Source organism: Moschus berezovskii, chromosome 22, assembly GCF_049115385.1.
Source record: "Moschus berezovskii isolate FMDL1 chromosome 22, NW_MosBer_1.0, whole genome shotgun sequence".
Classification (NCBI taxonomy): Eukaryota; Metazoa; Chordata; class Mammalia; order Artiodactyla; family Moschidae; genus Moschus; species Moschus berezovskii.
In genome coordinates, this window is record NC_142481.1 from 7,620,552 (window position 1) to 7,643,608 (window position 23,057).

The 23,057-nt window shown below is 60.6% G+C and overlaps 3 protein-coding genes across 8 annotated transcripts; 2 read left to right on the top strand and 1 right to left on the bottom strand.

The window, feature by feature from the left end:
* Positions 1 to 20: 20 nt before the first annotated feature.
* On the top strand, positions 21 to 8,154 carry AKT1S1 (AKT1 substrate 1). Of its 4 annotated transcripts, none has more exons than XM_055411559.2 (5): positions 21 to 169; positions 4,226 to 4,611; positions 5,605 to 5,682; positions 5,778 to 5,947; positions 7,218 to 8,153. In XM_055411559.2, the coding sequence occupies exons 2-5, from the start codon at positions 4,233 to 4,235 to the stop codon at positions 7,359 to 7,361; spliced, it is 771 nt and encodes a 256-aa protein (XP_055267534.1). In that variant the 5' UTR covers positions 21 to 169; positions 4,226 to 4,232; the 3' UTR covers positions 7,362 to 8,153. The 4 variants fall into 4 exon arrangements, with proteins under 4 accessions (XP_055267534.1, XP_055267533.1, XP_088687039.1 ...); XM_055411558.2 differs by lacking the exon at positions 21 to 169 and adding an exon at positions 751 to 818 and having other exon boundaries at positions 7,218 to 8,154; XM_088830913.1 differs by lacking the exon at positions 21 to 169 and adding an exon at positions 864 to 887.
* A 982-nt stretch (positions 8,155 to 9,136) lies between these two features.
* PNKP (polynucleotide kinase 3'-phosphatase) lies at positions 9,137 to 14,511 on the top strand. Of its 3 annotated transcripts, none has more exons than XM_055411555.2 (17): positions 9,137 to 9,270; positions 9,522 to 9,685; positions 10,336 to 10,382; positions 10,717 to 11,019; positions 11,414 to 11,493; positions 11,569 to 11,626; positions 11,711 to 11,818; positions 12,117 to 12,188; positions 12,933 to 12,981; positions 13,079 to 13,149; positions 13,236 to 13,328; positions 13,416 to 13,512; positions 13,589 to 13,650; positions 13,828 to 13,937; positions 14,024 to 14,111; positions 14,190 to 14,251; positions 14,337 to 14,511. In XM_055411555.2, exons 2-17 carry the CDS (start codon positions 9,535 to 9,537, stop codon positions 14,452 to 14,454), a joined length of 1,569 nt encoding a protein of 522 aa, XP_055267530.2. In that variant the 5' UTR covers positions 9,137 to 9,270; positions 9,522 to 9,534; the 3' UTR covers positions 14,455 to 14,511. The 3 variants fall into 3 exon arrangements, with proteins under 3 accessions (XP_055267530.2, XP_088687036.1, XP_088687037.1); XM_088830910.1 differs by having other exon boundaries at positions 12,117 to 12,155; XM_088830911.1 differs by lacking the exon at positions 14,190 to 14,251 and having other exon boundaries at positions 14,252 to 14,391.
* A 368-nt stretch (positions 14,512 to 14,879) lies between these two features.
* Positions 14,880 to 22,736, bottom strand: PTOV1 (PTOV1 extended AT-hook containing adaptor protein). The gene is made up of 13 exons (XM_088830912.1): positions 22,356 to 22,736; positions 19,740 to 19,877; positions 19,547 to 19,629; positions 19,413 to 19,470; positions 19,210 to 19,317; positions 17,917 to 18,072; positions 17,485 to 17,571; positions 17,324 to 17,397; positions 17,179 to 17,236; positions 16,922 to 17,026; positions 15,363 to 15,560; positions 15,204 to 15,274; positions 14,880 to 15,011 (listed from the first exon to the last, which is right to left on the bottom strand). The coding sequence occupies exons 1-12, from the start codon at positions 22,524 to 22,526 to the stop codon at positions 15,263 to 15,265; spliced, it is 1,248 nt and encodes a 415-aa protein (XP_088687038.1). The 5' UTR covers positions 22,527 to 22,736; the 3' UTR covers positions 14,880 to 15,011; positions 15,204 to 15,262.
* Positions 22,737 to 23,057: the final 321 nt, after the last annotated feature.

A 23,057-nucleotide genomic window follows, 5' to 3' on the forward strand; every position in this document is an offset into this window, starting at 1 on the left:
AGGGCTAGTTTTTTCTCCATATTGCATGCTGGCATCGAAGCCAAAAGGATGCCATTTTGCTCGAGGGCACGGCCAAGGCCGGCGAGCTGAGGCCATGTTAATGCAGGGCAGTCCCATCTCCCTGCGGGGCGCGAAAGCAGGGTCCTGGAAGAAACGGATAAAAGAAAAGGTGAGAGAAGCTGTGCATCACAAGAGGCCCTGAAGGACTCGTGTTAAAGGGATGAAACCGTCAGTTTCCCCGGGAACGGAGCAGTCCCAGATGAGTTCCTGAGTCACCGTCGAAAGCGGCCTGAGACGCCATATTGAAACTGGGCAAACTGAAGCAAGAGAGGCTGCCATGTTGGCTCTTTGCCAGTCTTGGTGCTGAAGGGGGATAGGCTGGAGAGTCTATGTATGTTTTGCACAAACGATGTCTGGCTGGTTGCCATGTCATTAATGGACATTGCTTTCCACTACTTCTGTGGAAGAGGTTATTAGTGTGTGAGGGACGTTAGCTCGCTTGAGTTAGTACACTGTAGTCCTGAGTGTGCATGTAGCATTTCCCCCATGTTTTGGCGGGGACAAATCGAAATGTGGGTTTGTGTCTGAGAAAGTTGAAGCCTCTCTTTCACCATCTTTCTTATGTACACCGCCGTCGCCAATGCCCCACTGGGATGCGGCGAATCACCCTTGCCGCCATGTTGGTCTCCGGCGTCTGGGGTTAGGGAGGCGGAGTGTGCAAAGTGGAGGCGGGCCAAAGACGCGGAAGTGACGTAAGGTACCGCCATGTCTTTTGAGGGCGGTGACGGTGCCGGGCCGGCCATGCTGGCTACGGGCACGTGAGTGGAGGCGGCGTTGTGAACCGCGGTGTGGGGAGGATTTGGCAGTCCGGAGGAGAGGGGCGCTGGGTGGGCGAGCCGCTCTTGGGAAGGGTATAGCCTGCGTTGATCAAAGGGCAGAGATCGCCCAGTGACCTCACGCTGAGCTCTGGCAAGGTGTCGGCCGCGGGAACCGTTGTGCCTGACCCTAGGCAAAGCTTGGACAGCCTTATTCTCCGGTCTCCAGACACAGTAGGATTCTTGACTTAGGCGTGGACCATGTCCACAGGGTCGGGGGGTTACTCGGTGAGGCCGCGGGGCGCCCCTCACCCGTCCAAAGGCGGGACTTCCGGTCCTGGCCCCCACCTGGGCGGGATTTCCTGTGTGCTTCCTAGAGAAGTGGGTCTTTACCTGAGCCCCCGGACCAAGTGTCGAGTTCTGTGAGCGGTAGAGAAAGACCCCAGACATTCATCTGCCCCCGGCCACAGGGAGCATCCCCGAGTTCCTCCCACCTTGGGGAGGGGAAGGGGTTTACTTCCAATTTGACAGGTGATGGGGGGGGACTTCGCTGGCATGCTAGCATCCCTCATTCCGTGGGGGACTTTTCCTCTTTCCTCATCTCTTCCTGGAGTCGCTTTCCTCACCTCACCCCCCACCTCGTCCTAAAAAGCCAGTCGCCTTACCTGTCCCTTCCTCCTATGGGGCACATGTCTCACCTCTCTCTTTCCCTAATCTTCAGTTCAGTTCAGTCGCTCAGTCGTGTCCGACTCTTCCCTAATCTTAAATACTTCTGTTTGGCGGGAGAGGGGGTCTTCCATCTATCAGCTCCGTGGAAGATAACAGGACTTCCTCTGGAACCTGAAGGGGTGGGAAACTCTCCTGGGGGGAGGTACTTGGCTTGGCTACTCTCCTTTTAGGTAACCAATGCCGGAGACCCCCCCAAGACCCCCAAGCTTTGGCAGAGGGGTCTGCGTAAGTTGCTCTCCTCCTCTTTAAGGTATATGTTGGTCTCTCATGACCCGCTCACTCCCATTTGACTCTTTCCAGGTATTCCTAGGCTCTCGGAGTTTGATCTGCTCTCAGATCTCTAGGAGAGGAACCATACCTTGGTGTCCCAAGGAAGAGCCCCCTGGTCTGGCATTACCAGGCTGTGCGACCTTGGGCCACTCACTTTCCTGCCCTGAGCCTCAGTTTCCCCCATCAAGTGGGACCCAAGGAGTGGCTGTGAGACCCTGGGTACCGCCCAGTTCGGTTGGGCTTTGGAGTCTGTCAAGCAGACCACAGTTTCACCTCACTTCTGCCCTTTCTAGCTGTGTGCCCTCTGGCCAGTGCCTTAAGCTTCTGAGCCTCACTTTTCCCTTCTGGACTACGAAGTCATAAATCTTTCCTCATAAGATAGGCAGGGTGGCATTTAGCATTAAGAACAGGTTCTGGATCCAGGATGACCAATCCAGGTCCCAGCCCTCCATCTCGGTCAAGACACTGAGTCTCCCCTGGCCTCAGTTTGCAACTGTAAAGTGGGATGATCGTAGCTCCACCCTCATAGGGGTGGTGAGAGGGTGGGATGAGACTGGATGACACACTCAGGTCCCTGCCTGGCCCGTGGGAGGTGCGGTATAAACTTGCTCCAGGGACTGTCCAGACTGGCAATGGTTGTGCTTTCACTGCATGTGGCCTCTGGCAAGGGCTTTGTACTCTGTGAGCTTTGACTGTCTCATTTGTGAGGTAACGGCTCCCACCTTTGTAGGTCAGGTAGGAGGGATCGTGACTGGTGCAGAGTCCCTGCAGGGAGCAGGTGCTCAGCAAACTCCGGCCTCTCTGTTCATAAGTCCCAAAGAGGATGCGAATTGAAATCTAACTTCTGCGACCCTGGAGGGCTAGATCACAGCCCTGCTTGAATCCCTCCGGTGATGGGGAGCCTGCTGCCTATTTGGGGAGGCTCCTCAGCTGCCCAGCAGCCCTGGCTCAACCACTGGTTTACAGGGAGAGGACAGTGAGGCTCAGAGAAGGCCATTCAGAGGTCCGAGGTCACAGCAGTCAGGGCGGGAAGTCAGGCTCCTGGTTCCCTGTTCTCCACTTGTAAGAAGATGCATCCAAGCAGGTCATCTACTTAGGGCAAACCTGTCCTGGGGACACAGATCCCTGACCTCGAGTGGCTTATAGTCTGATGGAGGAAGCAGCCAGAGGTACAGCTGTCACAAGCTCGTGTGATGCAGAGCTTGTAATGCAGGTAGCTGAGGGCATTGTGGGTCGAGGGGAGGCATCTGAGTCATCTTGAGGGATCAGGGGAGACTTTCAGAGGACCTGCTGGAAGTGCAAGGACGTTGTGGGCGGAGCCTGGGCGCAGAAAGCAGCCGGCATCCCATTTTCTGCTCAGCTCCAGCTTTCTGAGACCTGCCATGTGCCAGGCAAGGCTGGTGTCTCAGAGGTGAATCCGACAGGCCTGCCCTCAAGGGCCTCCCACACTGGTTGGGGAAATGGATGAGGATCCATCCAAGCGGTGCTCCCAGAGGGATCTGGGCTAGAATGGGGATCATTCAGACATTGCAGGAGCCTGTGGATGGGGAAGGGCCACCCTGAGCTAGGGGTGGGTGCAGGAGTGGCAAGGACACACAGAACAGGTGGTCCAGGTGGGGTGGGGGTGGTTCACCTAGACTGAAGGCCTTGGGCCTCAGGAGTCTGGAAGTATGTGACGCCGGGGTGGGCCTTCCGGTACTGGGCTGAGGGACTGTGACCTTGTCCAGGGGATGCTGGAGCAGGGTCAGCTCCGGGGGGGAAAGGACCCCCCCCCGAGCCCGGGGCCTGGGTGCCTACTGGACTGGAGGCTGGGGCCATGGTGCAGGGCAGCATAGTCCATCAGAAATATGATCTGAGCTATGTGTATAACTTCACGTTTTCTATGAGCCACATTAAAAAAGTAGAAAGAAAACAGATGAGATTCACTTTTACCCTCTTATTTTATTTAGCCAGCATAAATAAACGTCATCATTTCAACATTTCTTCAGCTTCACCTTGCTAATGAGATAGTTTCCATCCTGCCTTTCTGTGCTCAGTAAGCCTTGCCGGGCTGGTGTGGGTTTCACCCTCTCGGCGCGTCTCACTGTGGATTAGTTACATCTCAAGCGCTCCCTAGTCACGTGTGGCTGATGGCTTCTGTACTGGACAGGGCATGGCTAAGAGGAGAGTCAGGGGCTGAGAGGACAGCGTGAGGATGAGCCGAGGGCCCAGAACAGGGCCCGGAGGCCTGGATGGAAAGAAATCCTGCAGAAACGGAGGGCGGGGGTTGGGTGGGGGGGATGAGGAGCTCAGCTGGGATCAGGTGGCAAGCAGGGCTGGGCGTGGAGTCCAGGGCCTGGTGGACACATGGGGCTGGGTGGTCAGTGAAGTCTGCTGGGCCTCAGCCTCCTCTGTCCTGCTCTGCCCCTCAGGGCGCGGATGGCGTCGGGGCGGCCCGAGGAGCTGTGGGAGGCCGTGGTGGGGGCCGCCGAGCGCTTCCGGGCCCGGACGGGCACGGAGCTGGTGCTGCTGACGGCTGCGCCACCCCCGCCACCCCGCCCGGGCCCCTGCGCCTACGCGGCCCACGGCCGAGGGGCCCTGGCCGAGGCCGCCCGCCGCTGCCTCCACGACATCGCCCTGGCCCACCGGGCAGCCGCTGCAGCCCGCCCCCCCGTGCCCCCGCCAGCACCGCAGCCGCCCAGCCCCGCGCGAAGCCCACCCCGGCCTGCCCTTGCCAGGGAGGAAGATGAGGAGGATGAGGATGAAGCCACAGAGACGGAGACCTCTGGGGAGCGACTGGGCGTCAGCGACAATGGAGGTGAGGCGGCAGGGCCGGGTGGCTCTTGGTGTTGCCTCCTCAGTGGGCTTTCCCGGGAGGTGCAGCTTGTTGTCCTGTGGGCTGGCCTGTGACTCACTGTGACCTTGAGCGAGTCATTTCTCCTCCCTGAGCCTCGGTTTCCTTTCATCATTTCCTGGGACCAGCTCTGCTGGGAGGTGCTGGGCACAGAGAAAGCCAACTCAGGGCCTTTTCTCTAGGTACTGCAGGTTTGGCCAAGGAATTAAGAGTCCTGACATGAAGCAGTGCCCTGTGGAGGACGTGGGGCAGGCGGGGAGGGAACCTTCTGAGCTGGGAGCATGAGTAGGACAGGACTTGTTTGCAAACTTGGGCTGCCTAATGCCTGTGAGAGCAGAGACAGGAGTTAAGGAGGGTCAGGAGTACAAGCAACAACTGAGGGTGCAAGTGGCTGCAGTGGGGGAAACAAGAGCTTGGATGCTTTCCAGAGAGTGGACTGTAACATTAGGGTTTTGAAGAGTGAGTAGGAGTTCTCCAGTGGTGGGTGGGTGGAGGGCTCAACTAAGTAGTCACTCACTTGTTACTGTTACTACTAACGGCTGACTTTCTCACTGTTGCTGGACAAACCCATGGGGTTAAGGGCTCAGGCTGTGAAGCCAGGTGACCTAGGTTCAGATCCTTATTAGAGGAGAGACTAAGGGCAAGTAAGTTCATCTCTCTGCACCATCGGGTCCTGGCTGTCAAACAGGGATCATAATCATCTCATCTTTCTCTCAGCCTGTATTTTGAGTCAGTTCATCCCAAATGAATCTTACAGATTTTGTGTTCATCCAACCAGTTGTTTTCACCCAGGGAGATACCAGATAGACAGAAACTAGATTTATTTCTGCCGAAGACCAGCCAGATAACCAGGGGAAAGGTATGAGAGGCCCGAGGTTTTCAAGGGCCTGGCCAGTGCAGGGGACGAGGAGACGGTGGCGGTGGCCGCAGTCCAGAGCGCTCTGACGCCACCCACAGGCCTCTTTGTGATGGATGAGGACACCACGCCTCAGGACCTACCCCCCTTCTGTGAGTCAGACCCCGAGAGCACGGACGGTGAGTGTTGCAGGCTGTCCCCGCCGCCGGAGTGGGGGGTGAGGGGGGCTGGGGTCAAGGCGGGGACAGAGGCTGGAGTCCACACTCTCTCCCAGATGGCAGCCTGAGCGAGGAGACTCCCGCTGGCCCCCCAGCTTACTCGGTGCCCCCGGCCTCAGCCCTGCCCACACAGCAGTACGCCAAGTCCCTGCCCGTGTCCGTGCCTGTCTGGGCCTTCAAGGAGAAGAGGACAGAAGCTCGGTCGTCCGATGAGGAGAATGGGCCGGTGAGGGGCAAGTGGGGGAGGTGGGGAGGAGGGTGTGGGGAAGGGCTCAGAGGCGTCTCCTCCAGGAAGCCCTCAGACATGGATGCCATGTTTCCCAGGATTGATCTGCCCCTCCTCCTCGCAAGGCTGGTTCTCAGGCCAGAGCCCTGCAGCTTTTAACTACATCATAGCCTTGTAGAGAGAGAGCGGCCTCCCCTTCCCAAAACAGCTCTGTTAGTAGAATACCTGATCTGGGCAGGGCCCAGGTGTTTTGGTGTCCCCTCCAGATGGGAAACCGAGGCTCAGCGGGGTCAGATTGCTTTCCGCCCCCACCCCTCATATTCCTGGCCCCTCCTGGAATCTGTGCCACCTCCCTTGTCCTCCATCCCTCCCACACCATCCTACACGGATTCCTGGGTGGGTCCTCATTGCCCATCACTAAAGCTCTGAAGCAGAAGGGAAGCCGAGGCACTGAGGGTACACGTGACTTCCTGAGACTCAGCTGGGATTGGGTCCTGTGCTTCCCCCTCCCTATGACACTCAGCGTTCTCCTTTACAGACTGGCAGGGTTTACTGGCTTTTGCCGTCCTTGCTTGTTGGTGGGAACATAATTAACTGAACCTCTGAGGCCTGAGTGCTGGGTCCTGGGCCTCCAAGAGGGCCTGAGTCTGCCTTCTGTCTGTGGCCTCTCTCATTCTGCTGGGCATCAGGGGCCCGCAGGGAGGTAGCACTGGGTGCTGGGGCTGCAGGTAGAATGAGGACCCCTCCCTGGTGGAGACTGACAGGAGACGGTTCCTTTCTCTACAGCCCTGGTGACGTGGTTGTTCAGCTTTCTTTAGCAATCACTGTGGTGATTAGCCCACACCCTGCTATCTGCCCCATTTTTCAGAGGGGAGACAGAAATCTAGGGAGATAAAATCCCTGTTGACACCTAGTGGCTGGCAGAAGCCTGATTAGAACATGACTGAGTCCGAAACCAGGTCCTCAAACATGAGCCTGGGTGCACACAGCCTTGATGGTCAGCACCCAGGCAGCACTTCCACTCCGGAAGGATGGCGGTGAGACAGGCTGCTGTGCGTGCACAAAGGACCAGGCTGAGAATGCGGGGAGGAGAGTGGCAGGAAGGCTTCCTGGAGGAGGTGGCGCCTTGAGTTGGGTAGCAGAGCCCGAAATGGAGCAGGACAGATGAAGGGCCTGCCTGGCCGTAGGCGTCCCAGGGGCAAAGTGCTAGGAGAGGACCTGAATCCCTGGGGTGCAGGCTCTGACCCCGTCCATGTCGCCGTTCCCGCAGCCCTCCTCGCCGGACCTGGACCGTATCGCGGCGAGCATGCGCGCACTGGTGCTGCGGGAGACCGAGGACACTCAGGTCTTCGGGGACCTGCCGCGGCCACGGCTCAACACCAGCGACTTCCAGAAGCTGAAGCGGAAATACTGAGGCCCAAGGAGCTTCCTGGCCCGGCGTCCGTCCCAACCCTGCACTACACCCCTGCCCCGCCCCCGGAGCCCGCCAATCCGAGTCAGATCCGGGACCGGCCTCCCACCCCCCCGGGCCGCCAGGATTGACCAGTCCATGCAGATTCCCGCCACCCTTCCATCCATCCCACGGCAACTCCCGCGCCGCTGAGCGGGGCCTATCCAGTTTCCGGATTGGGTCTGTCTGCTCTCTGCCCAGCGACATATTTTTTTCAAGTAAGGAATTGGCTCGCTCCGCGGCCGGGGCGTGGCTAATTCGCAAGGCGTTGGCTCCATTCCAGAGAGTCAAACTCCAGATTTGGGTAATCGTCCTCCCCTTCAGCATAGCGAATGGACAGCTCCTTCATTTGATTGACTTGAACACTGTAAAGGGCTTGACCAATCTCCCGAGAGACTCAGCCACCCTTCTTGAGTTCCCCACTTGATTGGCTTAAGCCTCCTGGGGGCGTAGCCAACTCCTCATGTGCCCAGGATTGGCCTGTGGCGTTAAATTTACACTACTGGGGCTATGGCTGATTTTCGCCGAGGTCCCGACAATTGTCCCTCTGGCCCCCTCAGGGAGGGCCTGATCCGGTTCTTGCGTCTGACACCCTCTCATTGGTTACATCCCACAACTGCCTGCCAATCAAACCCGTCCTTGCATCCAGGACGTTACCAGCTCCTGCCCCTCTCCCCCTACCCCCACAGGTGCCTTAAAGGGCCCTCGTCCACCCAAGGTGGGGGGCAGGGGGCCTCACTCTCCGGCCCTGGTGTTGGGGAGAGAGTCGGGGGTGGGGATCGGGGGTTGGGAGGGGTGCTCTGAGATTAAAGAGTTTTACCTCTGACAAATGAATATAAAGTGTGTTCTGGGTATTCAATCAACATTTTTCGAAGCCAAATGAACAAGTCTTATTGCTTCTCAATGCAAAGTTGGGAATTGGACTCGTCCCCATTTTACAGACAAGAAAAGGTAGACACATAGGGTGAAAGAAAAGATTCCATTCCTGTGTGATCCTGGGATCCCAATCTTCAGGGCTGTAAATTTCGGAATGAGAAGTTTTGAGTCGATCCTCTTGAGCCCACATTCTGCTGCTGCTGCTGCTAAATCGCTTTTGTGAGACCCCCATAGACGGCAGCCCACCAGGCTCCTCCATCGATGGGATTTTCCAGGCAAGAGTACTGGAGTGGGGTGCCATTGCCTTCTCCGCTGAGCCCACATAGTGCCCAAGAAAAGCCAGGAACCCCCAGCTGAGGCCGGGAGGTTTCGGACTAATGTAAGACACCTGGAGGTAAAAGAACAAGTGGCTTCTGGTCTGAGGATGCAAACGCGGAATCCCCGTCTCTCGTCAGATCACCACCGATGGAATGCTAACAACAGACACGACTTCAACAGGGTAAACCATTACCTAGACACCTTTACAAATTATTTGCATGTACTAACTCAATCTTCCTTGTAACCCCACAAAGTGGAAACGATTATCCTCACACTAGATGAGAAAACTGCAGCATTGGTGTCCCGGCGGAGTTTGTCAACTGACAATAACCTTAAAAAGAACTTCCTCCCGCTGTAACCATCTCCGGCAAAAGAAACGAAACATTAGACTTCAACGAGGAAAGCGGAAAATCTGTGAGCATGGAATCCACTCCCCGCTACTGGCCTGAGACTCATACTGCAGCAGGGGAGACGAAGGTCAGAGCTGCAGAGGGGCCGCAGGGTGCCTGGGCCTGAGGGGGCGGGGCTTATGCCGCAGCTGCGCCAATGCCCCGCCCACTTCGGTAGGAAGAGTCATTTCCGTGGGCGGAGAGACAGCAGCCAGCCGAGTCGCAGGCACAGCGCCTCCGGCAAGACCTCCCCGGTCGGAAGTGGCGAGTGAACCAAGCGGTGGGCAGGGGTGAGCGTGGGGCCGAGGCGAGAGCGCGAATTTTTCAGTCTTTGCCCTGGAAAGCTGGGGTCCAGGCTCCCGGAGGTAGAGTGGCGCGTCGTCGCCTGGGAAACCGAGCTATCCCGAGGCCGACGAGTGGGTGGGACTTCCGGAACCTTTAGCGGAAGAAGGGAATTCCTAGTGGAAAGGGCGGGAGGAGGCGGGACTTCCTGTAGCAACTGAGGGCTGCCACTCAAACCTGTTTCCCTATTTTCCCTTAGGCCGACTCCCAGAATGGCCAGGGTGGAGGCCCAGGGTCGCCTGTGGCTGGAGAGCCCCGCTGGGGGAGCGCCTCCCATTTTCCTGCCCCCAGGTGGGCAAGCTCTGGTCCTGGGCCGGGGACCCTTGACGCAGGTTACCGACCGGAAGTGCTCCCGAAACCAGGGTAGGCGGGGCGGGGCCTGAGCTGGACCTGGTGGTGTGGCGTGCTTAAGGAGCGGGAACGTAGGCAGTTGGAGATAGACAGGAGGGGATATGCTTGGCCACCGTGCGGAACTGCGTGGTGCGGCCAGTGCCGGAGTTGGTAGGTGCCCCCTCTGGAGACCACAGAAAGAAAAAGTGTATGCTTGACCTGGATTTAGCCAGACACCTTGGACGGGAGCGGATGGAGTCCATCCCGAAACACTTGTCACTGGGCAGAGAAGGATACTCACAAGCTGCCGCGAAGACTTGAATGAGACCACGACCCTTGTTAAGTAGAGAGCCGGTTCTGTGGAGAAAAGTACATATTGTTAAGCAGAGATGGGTGGTAGCGGTCCAAGCCCGGAATCTGCATCTTGTCAAGAAGCCATTTCTACACAGAAAAATACCTGCCGTGTCCCTAGGCGAGGACTAGTATCCCAGGCAATTGTAAGGCCTTTATCTGGCTCCTGCATGTCAAGGAGCGAGCCAATCCTACTTAGAAAATAAACTGCTTCCTCCTGCCGAATGGGTGCTCTGGCCCCATCCTGTGGTTTGAAGCGGGGCGTGCTCCCAGTAAGGAGGGAAGCAGTCACCCAAGGATTCAGATCCTGACTCCTCCCCTTCAATCTTCAGTGGAGCTGGTCGCTGATCCTGAGACTCGGACGGTGGCAGTGAAACAGGTACCGATTCCTTAACGAGGCAGCAGGCCTGGGGGTGGTGATGGAGGGTACGGAGAATCGTCACCCAGCGAGGAACGGGCCCAATTGGGAAAACCAGACTCTGGGAGGGAAACAGGTGTGGCCCACTGCAATCCGGTAAACATCCATCCCTGTTTAAATTGGGTAAGACTGGAAGCTGCTAATCTTCCCAGAGCCTGATTGGCGGTACATGGTGCAGAGGCGTGGCTCAAGGGTCTGATTGGCTGGTGGAGAACGTCGAGTCCTTTCCCTGGTTATTTGATTGGAGGAGGTTGCCGGGGGTGGGGCCAACTCGTTACCCCCTCTCTCTCTACAGCTGGGAGTTAACCCCTCAACTGCCGGGATCCAGGAGCTGAGACCGGGTTTGGAGGGCTGTCTGCGGGTGGGGGACACACTGTATTTGGTCAATGGCCTCCACCCGCTGACCCTGCGCTGGGAAGAGGCCCTCACTTCAGAATCCCAGCCAGACACTCCACCCGGCACCCCTCCTGTGACCCGAGAGGGAGAAGAGGAGAATGTTGAGCAGCAGAAAAAGCGGATAAGGAAGTCATCCCCTGGCTGGGAGACCTTTGAGAAGCTGCTGGTGTTCACAGCACCTGGTGTGAAGCCCCGGGGCAAGGTGAGGCCCAAGCTGAAGACTGAGGGAGCTCTAGCACAGTCCAGTTAACATCCAAACAAAACTTAGCTCCTGTTTGGATTTTCATGGTTATTAGTCCCCCGAAGTGAAAATAGGCCATGGAAGGAGGTACCCCATGGTGGGGTACAAAACCCATTTTAAAGATTGAAATACTGAGGGGCTCAGGAGGAAGGGGAGGTGGTAGAGATTTCACTCTCTGCTGTCCGGGTGACATCTTTGCCTTTACATAAGATGGGTAGACCCGGTGTGACTGGGTTTCCGCATCTGTAAGGGGCGGGCGGTCATAGTCCCAGCTTGCAGAATTGATGCGAACCAGCCTGCGAGCGAGGTGGACCAGGGGTGTAACGGTGCTTCTCTTTTTTCTGGCTGACACCAGGTGGCTGGTTTTGATCTGGACGGGACCCTCATCACCACACGTTCTGGGAAGGTCTTTCCCACTAGCCCCAGTGACTGGAGGTGATTGGAGGCAGGAGGGGGTGGTGAGGCGCATCCAGGCCCCAGGTCACCTTGGCGCTTCCTCACCCGCCCTAGGATCTTGTACCTAGAGATTCCGCGGAAGCTCCGGGAACTGGCCGCCGAGGGTTACAAGGTGTGTGTCCCGTCGGGGCCGGCTCACAAGGCGGGCCCGGGCCTGATGAGGAAGGGCCCAGGTGTCACCCCATCTCCTATGCAGCTGGTGATCTTCACCAACCAGATGGGCATCGGACGCGGAAAGCTGCGAGCGGAGGAGTTCAAAGCCAAGGTGGAGGCTGTGGTGGAGAAGCTGGGGGTCCCCTTTCAGGTATGGTTTCATGGGAGGCTGAAGGACTATGTAGAGGAACAGAGAGGCTGAGACGGGGGCCAGAGATAGCGCGGTGAGCCGGGGAGGAGGAAGGAGACCCGGGGAGAAGGTGTTGCGTGGCGAGCCAGCTGGAGGGTGGGTGGGCGCCTCGGGGGTGGTTATGCTGACAGACGAACTGTAAGTGGCACTCGCCTTGGTGAGGGTTGGCGTAGTGTCCTTGGGGCTCAGGTGCCCTTGACGGACTCCGGGTGTCGGAGCGAGAGTCAAGGGCGGTGTCTGACCCCTGCCCCGCCCACAGGCGCTGGTGGCCACGCACGCAGGCATGTACCGGAAGCCGGTGAGCGGCATGTGGGACCACCTGCAGGAGCGGGTGAGCCCCCACTCCCAGGGCTCCCCGCCCGCCTGCCCACTCTGGGTCTCTGCTCCATGACCGTCCCTGTCACCCCCTCCCCAGACCTGGCCGCCGCAGTTTCATTGCTATCACGTCCTAGCGCTGGTGGGTGAGGCCAGTGCTTTTCAACTCGGAAAACCAGAGTGGTTCAGAGAGAAATCACTGGTGGATTCATTCATGGGTTTGTTCTTCAGAACAAACCAAGCTTCTTGAGGTGAACGTATCAGTGGGCAAGACAGACCTGCCTGCGCCCGGGTGCTCCCGGACTAGGGAGGGCGCGGAGGATAAGTGTGTTGATGGATATGTAAACAGTGAGGGTACGGCCGGGTGTTGATTGAGTACAGGCTAAAGGTGGTGAGTGAGGGAGCCGTGTGTCATCTAAGGAAAGAGCAGAGTAATGGCAACTGCGAGGATCTTGCGGTAGATGGAGTCCGCTGTGTTCGCGGGCAGGGAAGAGGCCTGTGTGGCTACCGCCGAGCAGGGAGGGGGCGAGTGCGAGGTCCGGAGCCGCGCCAGGTGGGAGCGGGCGCCCTCTGGCGGCCGCTTGTGAACAGACGGTGAAGCGGGTGAGAAGTGGCTGAGGTCTAAGGATAGAGGTCAGGCCTAGTGTGGGGCACCGACCGAGCGGACCTCCCGGCGGGACCTGTTCGTCGGGACCTGTTCGTGCGACAGATGTGGGCGTGGGTTCCTTACTGCCTCTCGTGTGTCCCCGTCCCTGCCCAGGCCAACGAGGGCGTGCCCATCTCCATCGGGGACAGCATCTTTGTGGGAGGTAAGGGCCTGAGGCTGCGGAGGTGGGTGGGTGCTGGGCCCTGATGAGGGCCGGCCGCCCCCAAGGATGCTGGTGGAGATGGGGCTCCGTGTTCCAGATGCAGCGGGACGCCCAGCCAACTGGGCCCCTGGGCGCAAGAAGAAAGACTTCTCCTGTGCAGACCGCCTGGTGAGTGCCCCACCCCGTCCCGCCCCAGAGAGCCAGCCCCCACCCTACCCCACCCCACCCCACCTGACTTGTGCCCTCCCCGGCAGTTCGCCCTGAACCTGGGCCTGCCCTTCAGCACACCAGAGGAGTTCTTTCTCAAGTGGCCCGCGGCCCGCTTCGAGCTCCCAGCCTTTGACCCGGTGAGGCCTGCAGGGTGGTGCAGGGGTCAGGGTGGGGGGCGCACAGGGATGGGGTGAGGTCTGTCTCATCTTGTCTGTCCCTCCCAGAGGAGCGTCGCCTGCTCTGGGCCTCTCTGCCTCCCAGAGTCCAGCTCCCTCTTAAGCTCAGACCCGGAGGTGATCGTCGCCGTGGGATTTCCTGGGGGTGAGGCTCCCTGACCCCCAGAAGCCCCATCCCCTCTCGGACTCCTCAGGCCCCACTCACCCTGTGCCCTTCACAGCCGGAAAGTCCACCTTCCTCCGGGAGCATCTTGTGTCAGCTGGATACGTCCACGTGAACAGGGTAGGACATGGGTCTTCATCGCCACCTGACCCCACAAGAGCTGTCTTCTTGGTCTCCGCTCCCGGGACAGCTGTCCTTTCAGACTGTTACTTGGCCTCAGTGTCCCCTCACCGGGTCTGGGTCCCTGTCCCCCTGGGTCTCCCAGGCCCCATCCCTGATCCCTCTCTGGGTCTCCAGGACACTCTGGGCTCATGGCAGCGCTGTGTGACCGCGTGTGAGGCAGCCCTGAAGCAGAGGAAACCGGTCGTGATCGACAACACAAACCCCGACGTCCAGAGCCGGGCCAGGTACCGAGGTCGCAGGGAAGGCCCCTGGACGGCGGCCCCAGGCCCTTTACCAAGCCCCCGCCCTCCCCATCCCTCCCCTCCCCAAGGTACATCAGGTGTGCCCGGGACGCGGGCGTGCCCTGCCGCTGCTTCCTCTTCGCTGCCACCGTGGAGCAGGCGCGCCACAACAACCGGGTGAGCTAGCAGCCCAAGCCGCGCAGCCCCCGCCCCCACCACGCCCTGGCCTCACCGGCCCCACCTCTGCCCCAGCAGTTCCGGGAGATGACAGACTCCTGCCACGTGCCCGTGTCAGACATCGTCATTTATGGCTACAGGTGGGGTCCGCAGGGTGAGGTGGAGGGACATCGTGTTGAGCCCCAAGGTTGGTCCTCGCCTCCAGCCCGCACCCTCTGTCGCCAGGAAGCAGTTCGAGGCCCCGACGCTGGCCGAAGGCTTCGCGGCCATCCTGGAGATCCCGTTTCGGCTTCACGTGGCGCCGCAGCTGGAGCGGCTGTACCGTCAGTTCTCAGAGGGCTGAGCCGCCCTGTGCTGCCTGGCCCTCGCCCCTCCCCACAATAAATGCTATTTTTCCTAACGCTTGGCCAGCATTTTGCTGGGGAGAAGGGTGGCTCAGCCAACCAGGCCAGCAGCACAGATCTGCTGGGCCCAGGGTCCCAGAAGGCGCTACTGGGGACTCTGCCCACCTTGGGGGCTCCTGCCTCTCGTGGGTTGGAGAGGTTTATGGTGGCAGCAGCTGGAACCTGCCTGGCCCTGCCTTGTGTCTGCTTCCAGCTAGTGAAGTCTGTGGAAGCCACAGGGCACGGAGGGCAGCCTGGGAGCAGCTACAGGAAAAACCCTGGAAGACTTGGCAGCTCCATACATGGTGTCATCCTCTCCTGGCTCAGGTGAGAGGGGCCCAGCCTCTCCAGAGCCAGGGGTCTGAACAGAGCCAAGTGGCCGGAGGGCTTTTAAAAGACTTTATTGGGGAAACGTATGGGGGGAGGGGGAACTGTCCTCCGAGACATCTCAGGATGTGGTCCTCCATCTTGCCGGGCAGGCACAGTCCCCAGGGGCCCCTGCTCAGAAGCATCTGACCTGGGGGGGGCAGAGAGGGAGGGACTGGGTGGGGGCTCCCCCACACCCCCACCCCAGGCCGGAAGCCTCCAAGGGGTTCAGCGGGGTGGGCGGGCCTCTCCCTCTCTGGTCTCCTGGAGACCAGGATCATACCACCTCCCAACTGCAGGCGTGTCCATGGGGCCCTCCTGCCCTCGGCCAGCTGCCACTCACCAGTCTTTGCAGGGGCCTCGTCTGTGACTCCTGGAGAGGCCCGGCCCCGGGGGGGCCCACTACCCCCCCATCTGTGGGGAAGGACAGCAGGGAGGAGTCAGCCACAGGCCGGGGCTGGGGGCGTGGTGGGGAGAAGGGGCGTGCGAAGGGGGCCCTCACCCCTCGCTGCTGCTGCTCCTGCTCCAGGTTCCGCTGCAGGACCTGCTGCTGGTTAGCGATGACGCGCCGGATGCCATTGACGAAGTTGCTCTGGTCGTGAGGAATGAGGCCGATGAAGATCTTCTTCTCCGAGGAGTACAGGAGCATGAGCACGCGGATCTCGCAGGAGGCCTTGTAGGAAAAGTGCACGCAGCCAGCCTGGGGGTGCAGAGCGCAGTCACGGCTGGCCCTCAGCATGCGCTCCTCCTGTCGAGAGCCCAGGGGCCACGTCCAGAGGACAGAGCACTCTGGGCCATCTCCAGCCCTGTCACCATTCCCACGAGGGGACCCAAGACAGAAGCCAGAAATGCCTGCCTGAGGGTCCTCCCAGCACGCTCTGGTGATCCTGTGACCCCCACACTGGCCGGACAAGCGCCCAGGACCAGCCACAGCCGAGACGGACAGCACTGTACACAAGCCACCCCGCGTTAGGAGACGGTGGGGCCCCAGGGCCGCCTCCACTGGGGAAACCCTAGAGGCAGCTGAGGGCAGAAAGGCGGGGCAGCGGGTGACCCACCACGTGGTGCGTCAGCATCACTGCACCCACAGGCACCAGGCGCCTCATGACCCATCTCACTGGACCCTTGCCCTCTGCAGGCCCAGGGTCACTGTCCCTGTCTCCCAGACTGAGAGTTTAAGGCCCTGCGGGCCCCCAGAAGGGGCTGTGTGCCACCATGGGGGCCGGCCCTCCCAGCACCCACCAGAACTGAGCGCCTGCGGGGGAGGGGGGGGTCTCACGTAGGGAGACTGTGCTTTTAAACTCTTCTTTCCCTGGTGGCTCAGAGGTTAAAGCGTCTGCCTCCAATGCGGGAGACCCGGGTTCGATCCCTGGATTGGGAAGATCCCTGGAGAAGGAAATGGCAACCCACTCCAGTACTCTTGCCTGGAGAATCCCACAGAGGAGGAGCCTGGTAGGCTACAGTCCACGGGGTCGCAAAGAGCCGGACACACAACAGAGCGACTTCACTTTACAACAAAAGGCATACACAACCAGCTCATCGAAAAGCACGAAGGCACAGCTATAAGGCCTTCAACTAATTTAGAAATGCTAATAAGCAGAGCTGGGGACAGCTGGGACTGGTACAGCAAACACCCAAAAGAGGGCACAGACAGCTGTGGCTTCAGGAGCCCAGAAGCTGGACCCCCTCACTTCCCTGACAGAAAGACTGAGGCCTAAAGACCAGACGAACCAATCGAGACGCCCAGCAGATGAGCGCCGGGGGTTTAAGAGCGCAGGCTGGAGGGAGGCAGACAGACCCCATTCCAGGGAAGGCAGAGGACACGGGGCTCGTAACCTAGACAGCGCAGCAGGCCCGAGGCCCAGCACGTGCGGGCACGACCTCTGAGCCTCTTTCCCCATCTGTGAACCGGGTCAGGACAAGTGGTGTCCAGGCGCAGAGCACCGCACGCTTCCGCACGGCCGGTTCTGGGGGAAACTTCACTCCGCCTCCTTTCACGTTCTGCTCACCGAGCTGCCGTCTGGGGGGTCGTCAGTCCCGCGCGCGCCCCAACCCACTCACAAAGCCGTTGTCCATGATCCGGCACAGGCTCTTCAGCGTCTCCAGGTCCTTGGTGAAGTGGAACTGTACCAGGCGGGAGTTCCGGAAGAGCGGCACCAGCGTGGTCTGTGGGGCCCGGGGGGCGGCTCCATAAGGCCCCCGCCCGGCAGCGGCTGTGACCCCTTGAAGCCAGGCCTGCAGCACCCCACCCTCCTCCATGTACGGAAAGGCAGTGCCCCCGCCCCCGGGGGTGGAGGCAGGCGCCCCTCCCCGCTCACCAGGAGTTGCTGCGGGATGAGCTGCATGTACAGCTTCCGCGGCCACTGCTCGGTCCTCCTGCAGGGACGCGCCCCCGGGTCAGGAGGCGGGGCTCCCGCCAGCCCCGCCCCCGCCAGCCAGCCCCGCCCCCTGCCCGCCACTCACAGGATCTCCCCTTGGTTCACATAGATGTGCGAGGGTAGCCACCGCTTAGACCGGCTGTGCGGCTCAGGCCTGGGCTTTTGGGGGGAAAGGGGGAAAGATCAGGAGTGGGAGGCGCCCTGGGTCAATGACAAAGCACCGGTCCCAAAGTCCCCCGGCCTCACCTCCTGCCACTCCATGACTCCGCTCCAGGCCAGGAACTTGTTGTTGACGATCTGGACCGGGCCGGCCACACCGCCAGGTCCCACTGCCTGTGGGAAGACAGGTGGGCTGGTGCCCTGGGCTGGCCAGAGGAGCCTGAGAACCTGGAGGCTGCCTCAGGGCCCAGCCCCTCCTCGGACCCCTGCTGGGCTTGTGTTTCCAGGCTGCCCACAAGCCTAGAGGACTCCCCAGCGATGGCACAGCCCTGCTGCCCCCATGGCCTCAGCTGGGACACTTTCGGTTGAAGGGGACACTGTGAACCGCTGGTGAGGTGTGAGTCAGGGTGCGCGCACGCACCCTGCTCCGCCAGATTGCTGTGCCCGTGAGCCCATCTGGCTCCCCGCACCCTACAGGCCCTGCAGAGCCTCAGGGTGAGCAGCCGCCCCGGGGCACACCTGTTTCCGGGTGGTGATGACCTGCCGGATGGCATTGACGAAGCCACTCTGGTCGTAAGGGATGAGGCCCATGAAAATCTTCTTCTTGGACGAGTACAGGAGCATGAGCACACGCACCTCGCACGGAGAGATGTGCGGGAAGAGCATGCAGCCCGCCTGCGGGAGGGGAGGCCATCAAGGGACAGAAACCTTCCAAGTGACCCAGGGCCACCGCATCCTGAGAACCTGCAACTCTGTGTCCCCCCTACAGGTCAGGGCCCCACATGGGAGGTGTGAGGGTCCTGAGAGGGCTCCATCTCCCATGCCCCGTCCCCCACCCCAGGCCGGTCCTGTCCTGGGAGCCGAGGCCCAGCGGACAGAGGCCACCACGCCTGGGGGAGACTCCAGACCACAGCCTGCGAGCAGACCCAGCTCTGCCTCCTCCTAGCTTTGACCCAAGGCAAGTCACCTCTGCACTGCAGTTTCCCCATCTGTACAACAGCATAACAACTGCACACAGCAAGTGCCACATAAACGCTTGTTGCATGATAAGCTACTGCCTCCATCGTGGGACTACAGGAGAACCTGAGCCCCACAGGCGTCCCCGTCCCCACCGAGTGGAGCAAGCGCTTTCACAGTAAAACAGTGCTGAACACGGGTGACCAGGCAGGAGAGAGACCCCGCACCTGTTACAATCCCAAGGAGGAGAGGGCTGCACAGCGCCCCCTGAAGACCGCAGCCGGGAGGCAGGCTGTCCCAAAGGGGACTGAGGACTGGACGGACCCCAGGGCAGAGTCCTCCAGGCAGCTCCCCTTGGGCAGCTGCTAGAAACGGGGCCACGCCAGCTGTGTCTGAACCCTGACTCTTAACAACCTCACCAGCTCAAGTTTACTGAGCACTCACTACACTCAGACCACGGCCTCGGTTTTACACAAACGCCCTGGCTCCCCGCAGGGGACCGAAAACGAAGACTATTCCCTGCTCCAGCTCTTCCCCGTCACCCCCACTTCCAGGTCCCCACCAGGGGCTGTGGCCCCAACAAGCTCCTGGCTCCCCAGAGGGCTGGCCCAGGCCCCTCCCTTTGCTCCTTGCTCGTGCCCACCCCAGCCTGGCCTGGCAGGGAGCTGGGTTCCTCTGCTGTCCCCTGTAAGCAGTGAGACCCCGGTTCACAGGGACGGGGGATGCCCCCGGAGGTCTCCCAGGACCCTGCCACCCGCCTCGATCGTCCCAGCAGAGCTCTGCCTACCACTTGGTCACCACGGTGATTCCGGGGCCTCTGTCCCTGCCCGCCCCCAGCACCCCTGCCCCACTCACGAAGCCGTTGCCCATGACCCGGCAGAGCCCCTTGAGGGAGTCACAGTCTCTGTTGGTGAAGTGGAACTGCGCCAGCTGGGAGTTGCGGAACAGGGGGCCCAGGGTGGTCTGGGGGTGACATGGGGGCAGCAGGGTCAGGGCTGGGCAGGTGCTCGCGGCCAGGGCAGGAGGGCGAGGGTGGGAGGGCGAGGGTGGGGTCTCACCAGCAGCTGCTGCGGGATCAATTGCATGATCAGCTTCTGCGGCCACTGGTCAGTCTCCCTGCGGGAGGAGAGGGTCAGGGCCGCACCCCTGCCGCCCACGCCTACCCCCGCCCCCGCCGCCCACCTGCACTCACAGGTTCTCGCCCTGGTTCACGTAGGCCTGGCAGGGGAGGGCCCGCTTCAGCTTCGCAGTGGAGTCCGAGTAGGGTCTGCGCTTCTGTGGCGGGGGCAGAGGGATCTCTGGACACGGCCCGGCCGCCCACCTGCAGGACCCCCGAATCAGCCCCCACCCCGCAGACTCCCAGGACGCCAGCCGCGGGCGCTCACCTCCTGCCACTCCAGGACGCCGCTCCAGGCTAGCAGCTTGTTGCTGAGCCGGTGCTCGCCGACGGCCAGGCCCCCGAGGGCAAGTCCGGGCGAGGAGGGCCCGATGGGGCCCAGGGCCCCGAAGACCCGAGCACCTTGCTGCGGAGAGGGGGAGGTGACTGAGGAGCTGCCCCCCACCCACCCCAGAAGGGACACCCCAACCTCCAGACCCCAGGCCCCCTGCAGCAACCCGCCCCGGGCCGTCTCCAAACCCTTCCTTCCAGAGCCGAGACCCAGACTGGGTGGCCCCCACATCCATTTCTGGCCGTGCCCTGCCTGCAGCCTGCCTGTCCCCTAAACGCTGGGCCCTGAAAGCAACCAGGTGCTGCCCCTTCAGCCTTTGCTCGGTCCAGGCTCTGACCTGGCCTGACATGCCCTCCCCTTCAAGAGATGCGCCCCACTCATCCTCCCAGGATCATCAATTTTGGGTCCCTCTATTGACATGCGCCTCATAAGCAGTTCTCTGGGGCTCTGGAGCTGCATCAGAACACCCCACGATGCACAGCCAGACGGGCTCTGTCTGTCTGGCACACCAGCTTGCCCCATCCCGCCCAAGCACAGAACTCTTCAGTTCTCCCGGCTCTGGAGAGAAAATCCAGGCTCTCCCTTGGCTCCCACCAGGCGGGCTCCAGCCCTCCCTCACGCCGCCCAGGCTGCAGCCACTTCAGGCTGACCCTGGGGAGGCGAGAGGAAGTGACCGGAAGCACAGAGAACAGAACCCTCTGGGAACCGGCAACCAGACAACAAACGGAGGGTCTCCCAAACAGTGTCTTGAAAGCATCTGCAAAACACCAGAATGTTGGCAGAACAAAGCCAAGCAGGGCACATCCTACTCGTGGAGCACTATCCAGTCATCTTTAAACAAAAACATCTCAAAACAAACAAGGGAGAATTTTGGACAGCGGGGCAGCAGGAAACTCTTGAAAACCTCTCTAGTAGGTGCCTCCAAGCAGCCAAAAAAAATAAAAGTGGTTATTACTTTTCATCTTACTACTAATGAGTGTTTTTTCCAAATTTCCTATAAAGCACATAGGTGTCTTCTGCCCCAGAATATGAGACAGGAAAAACTGTATTTCGCAAGAGCTTAAAAGGCAAAGAAATCTGAGCAAGCGTGCTCTCCATGTGGGCAGGTGGTGCTGGGATTCGGACAATCCAGTGAGATCAGGAAGAAAGGCAGAGAGCTTCCCACTCTAAGAACATGGTGGTGCGTGTTCCTGAGATGTAAATAAGACTGTCCGAGCACTGGGTGCATAGGCACCACAGCAGGAGCTCATAACATCCAAGAAACTAGTTAGATCACACAACTGTAGAAACCTTTGGGATCCAGACAAACGCACTTTAAGGACCCGGGTAATGTGAGCACCAGGGACACCTGTTTAAACTGTCGTATTTCTAGCCATCAGGCTGACCACGTTTTAATCTGGGGGGTGAAGATCAGGGAAGCTTAAGCCCAGGTCTCACCGAATGCAGGATGAGCATCAAGGTGGAGGGTCACGTTTAAGGACTACACCTAAACGCAATCCTAAAAGGAGGTCTCACATCTGGACAGGTATGTATGTAAAACCTGGCTGTGCCTCCCACATGTGTTTTGCTAGTCACTGCATAGGAAGCCTATTTAGTACTTGGAAAAAAGATGAAAGCCTTAAGACGCACGTTTAAGGACCCAGGAGACGCTTGTGAACAAGAGGACATGAATGCTAAGAAACTAGGAAGCAGTGGAGTGAAGGGTGATGTTTAAGAGCAGAGAGGTGTTCAGAGTCCGGGCATCTGACTCTAACATCGAGTGCAGCTGCCACAGGTCCCCGCCACGTACAACGGTGAGGCAGGCTGTTTATTAATTAGCCCCAGGTTAGGGTAGACGGCGCATCGGAGCAAACGTGTCACGGTTTAGCTGTGCGTGTTTTTTAACTTCGGGATGTGTGGATTTACCGCCCCGCAAAAACCTTACGAAGATTTTTGAAAAGTATGTACAGGTTGTGGGTCTGCGGAAGCATGTCTAATTTAGCGTCCCTGCGAAGCTGTGCTTATGTTCAAGATCTGGGCTTGCCGCGATCAATGGGGACATCCCACACCTGGGCAAGCGCGCAAACGAACCCCGGGCGCACACGCCACGGGCGCCCTGCAGAACGCCCCCGGGGGCAACACCTGGGCGCCGGGCGCCCGAGTGCGAGACGCGGGGCCCCTCGCCGCCATCGCCCCCCGCCCCTCCCCCATCTCCAGCTTCCCTGCGCGGAGAGAGAGCAACTTTCCAATTGGAAAAACAACAGTACACGCCGACCGTCCGCCCGCCCCCCACCCAGCGTTCAAATCAGGCCGCGGAGTCAGCAGTAATTTGAGCCCTTGCCGCCCCCGTACCCCACCCCCGCCACCCCATCCCGAACGCGAAACAAAGGGGAGCGCCCGGCGCGTACCACCCGGGGGGTTTCACGGGGGAAGCGGGTCCCAAGCGGGACCACCCTTCGGGTCACCGGAGAAACCCCCGAGGGGGTGGGAACCGGGGACAAAGACGCCAGCCCGGGGGAGGGGCCGGCGGGGGCGGGGCCGTGGAAAGCTCTGGAAAAAGGGCGGGGGGCTCACCATGGGAGGGGCCGAGCGAGCCCGGATCCGCGGCGGCTGCGGGCCCCGAGGGCTGGCCGGCCAGGAGCGCGAGCGGGCGGCGCGCGCCGTGAGGGGCCGCAGGGGGCGGCCTCGACCCCCGAGGGGGCCCCCAGCGCCGGAGCGGTGCGGGGCGCGGCGCGGACGGACCATGGCGGGCGCGGGCCGAGCGGGCTGGGGGGCTGCCACGGGCCGCACGGGGGGCTGCGGGCTGCGCCGACTGAGGGGCACGGGCGCGCGACTCCGGGGGAGACGGGCCGGGCTGTACCAAGCGCAGGGGACGCGCCTCCGGAGAGGGGTCGCCGCGGCCGAACCACTGCGGCTAGCAGGGGAGCGCGGCGCGTACCAACCGCGTCCGCGAGGGGGCGTGGCCGGGGCGTACCAAACGGGGCCGGGGGGCGCCAGGGAAAGGGTGTGTGGGGCGGGGAACTCGGCAATTGGACGGGGCCGTGGGCCGCACGCGCACGAAGGGGAGGGGCTGAGAGGACGTGAAAGAAACCACCTCAGGGGGCGGGGCTGGGAGGCCACACCGAAGGGAAAAGGGGCGCGGGGCGGGGAATGAACGTAGAGGGTGCTACCAAGCGGACTCCGGGCCTGGGGGGGCATGCCGGGCGGCGGAACCGGGAGACTACGCCGGGACGCGTCAGAAAGAGAGGGAGGAAGGAATAATAGGCCTGGAGGCAA

What these genes read in the sequence shown, in the direction of transcription:
- AKT1S1 (XM_055411558.2), top strand. Translation starts at nt 766, where the DNA reads ATGTCTTTTGAGGGCGGTGACGGTGCCGGGCCGGCCATGCTGGCTACG. An exon ending in GGGCGTCAGCGACAATGGAG is followed by an intron (nt 4,612 to 5,604) that starts GTGAGGCGGCAG and finishes CGCCACCCACAG; the next exon opens with GCCTCTTTGTGATGGATGAG. An exon ending in CCGATGAGGAGAATGGGCCG is followed by an intron (nt 5,948 to 7,217) that starts GTGAGGGGCAAG and finishes CCGTTCCCGCAG; the next exon opens with CCCTCCTCGCCGGACCTGGA.
- PNKP (XM_055411555.2), top strand. Translation starts at nt 9,535, where the DNA reads ATGGCCAGGGTGGAGGCCCAGGGTCGCCTGTGGCTGGAGAGCCCCGCT. An exon ending in ACTAGCCCCAGTGACTGGAG is followed by an intron (nt 11,494 to 11,568) that starts GTGATTGGAGGC and finishes CACCCGCCCTAG; the next exon opens with GATCTTGTACCTAGAGATTC. An exon ending in GGACAGCATCTTTGTGGGAG is followed by an intron (nt 12,982 to 13,078) that starts GTAAGGGCCTGA and finishes TCCGTGTTCCAG; the next exon opens with ATGCAGCGGGACGCCCAGCC.
- PTOV1 (XM_088830912.1), bottom strand. Translation starts at nt 22,526, where the DNA reads ATGGTCCGTCCGCGCCGCGCCCCGCACCGCTCCGGCGCTGGGGGCCCC. An exon ending in CTCGCTCGGCCCCTCCCATG is followed by an intron (nt 19,878 to 22,355) that starts GTGAGCCCCCCG and finishes CCCTCTCCGCAG; the next exon opens with CAAGGTGCTCGGGTCTTCGG. An exon ending in GCGTCCTGGAGTGGCAGGAG is followed by an intron (nt 19,630 to 19,739) that starts GTGAGCGCCCGC and finishes CCCCCGCCACAG; the next exon opens with AAGCGCAGACCCTACTCGGA.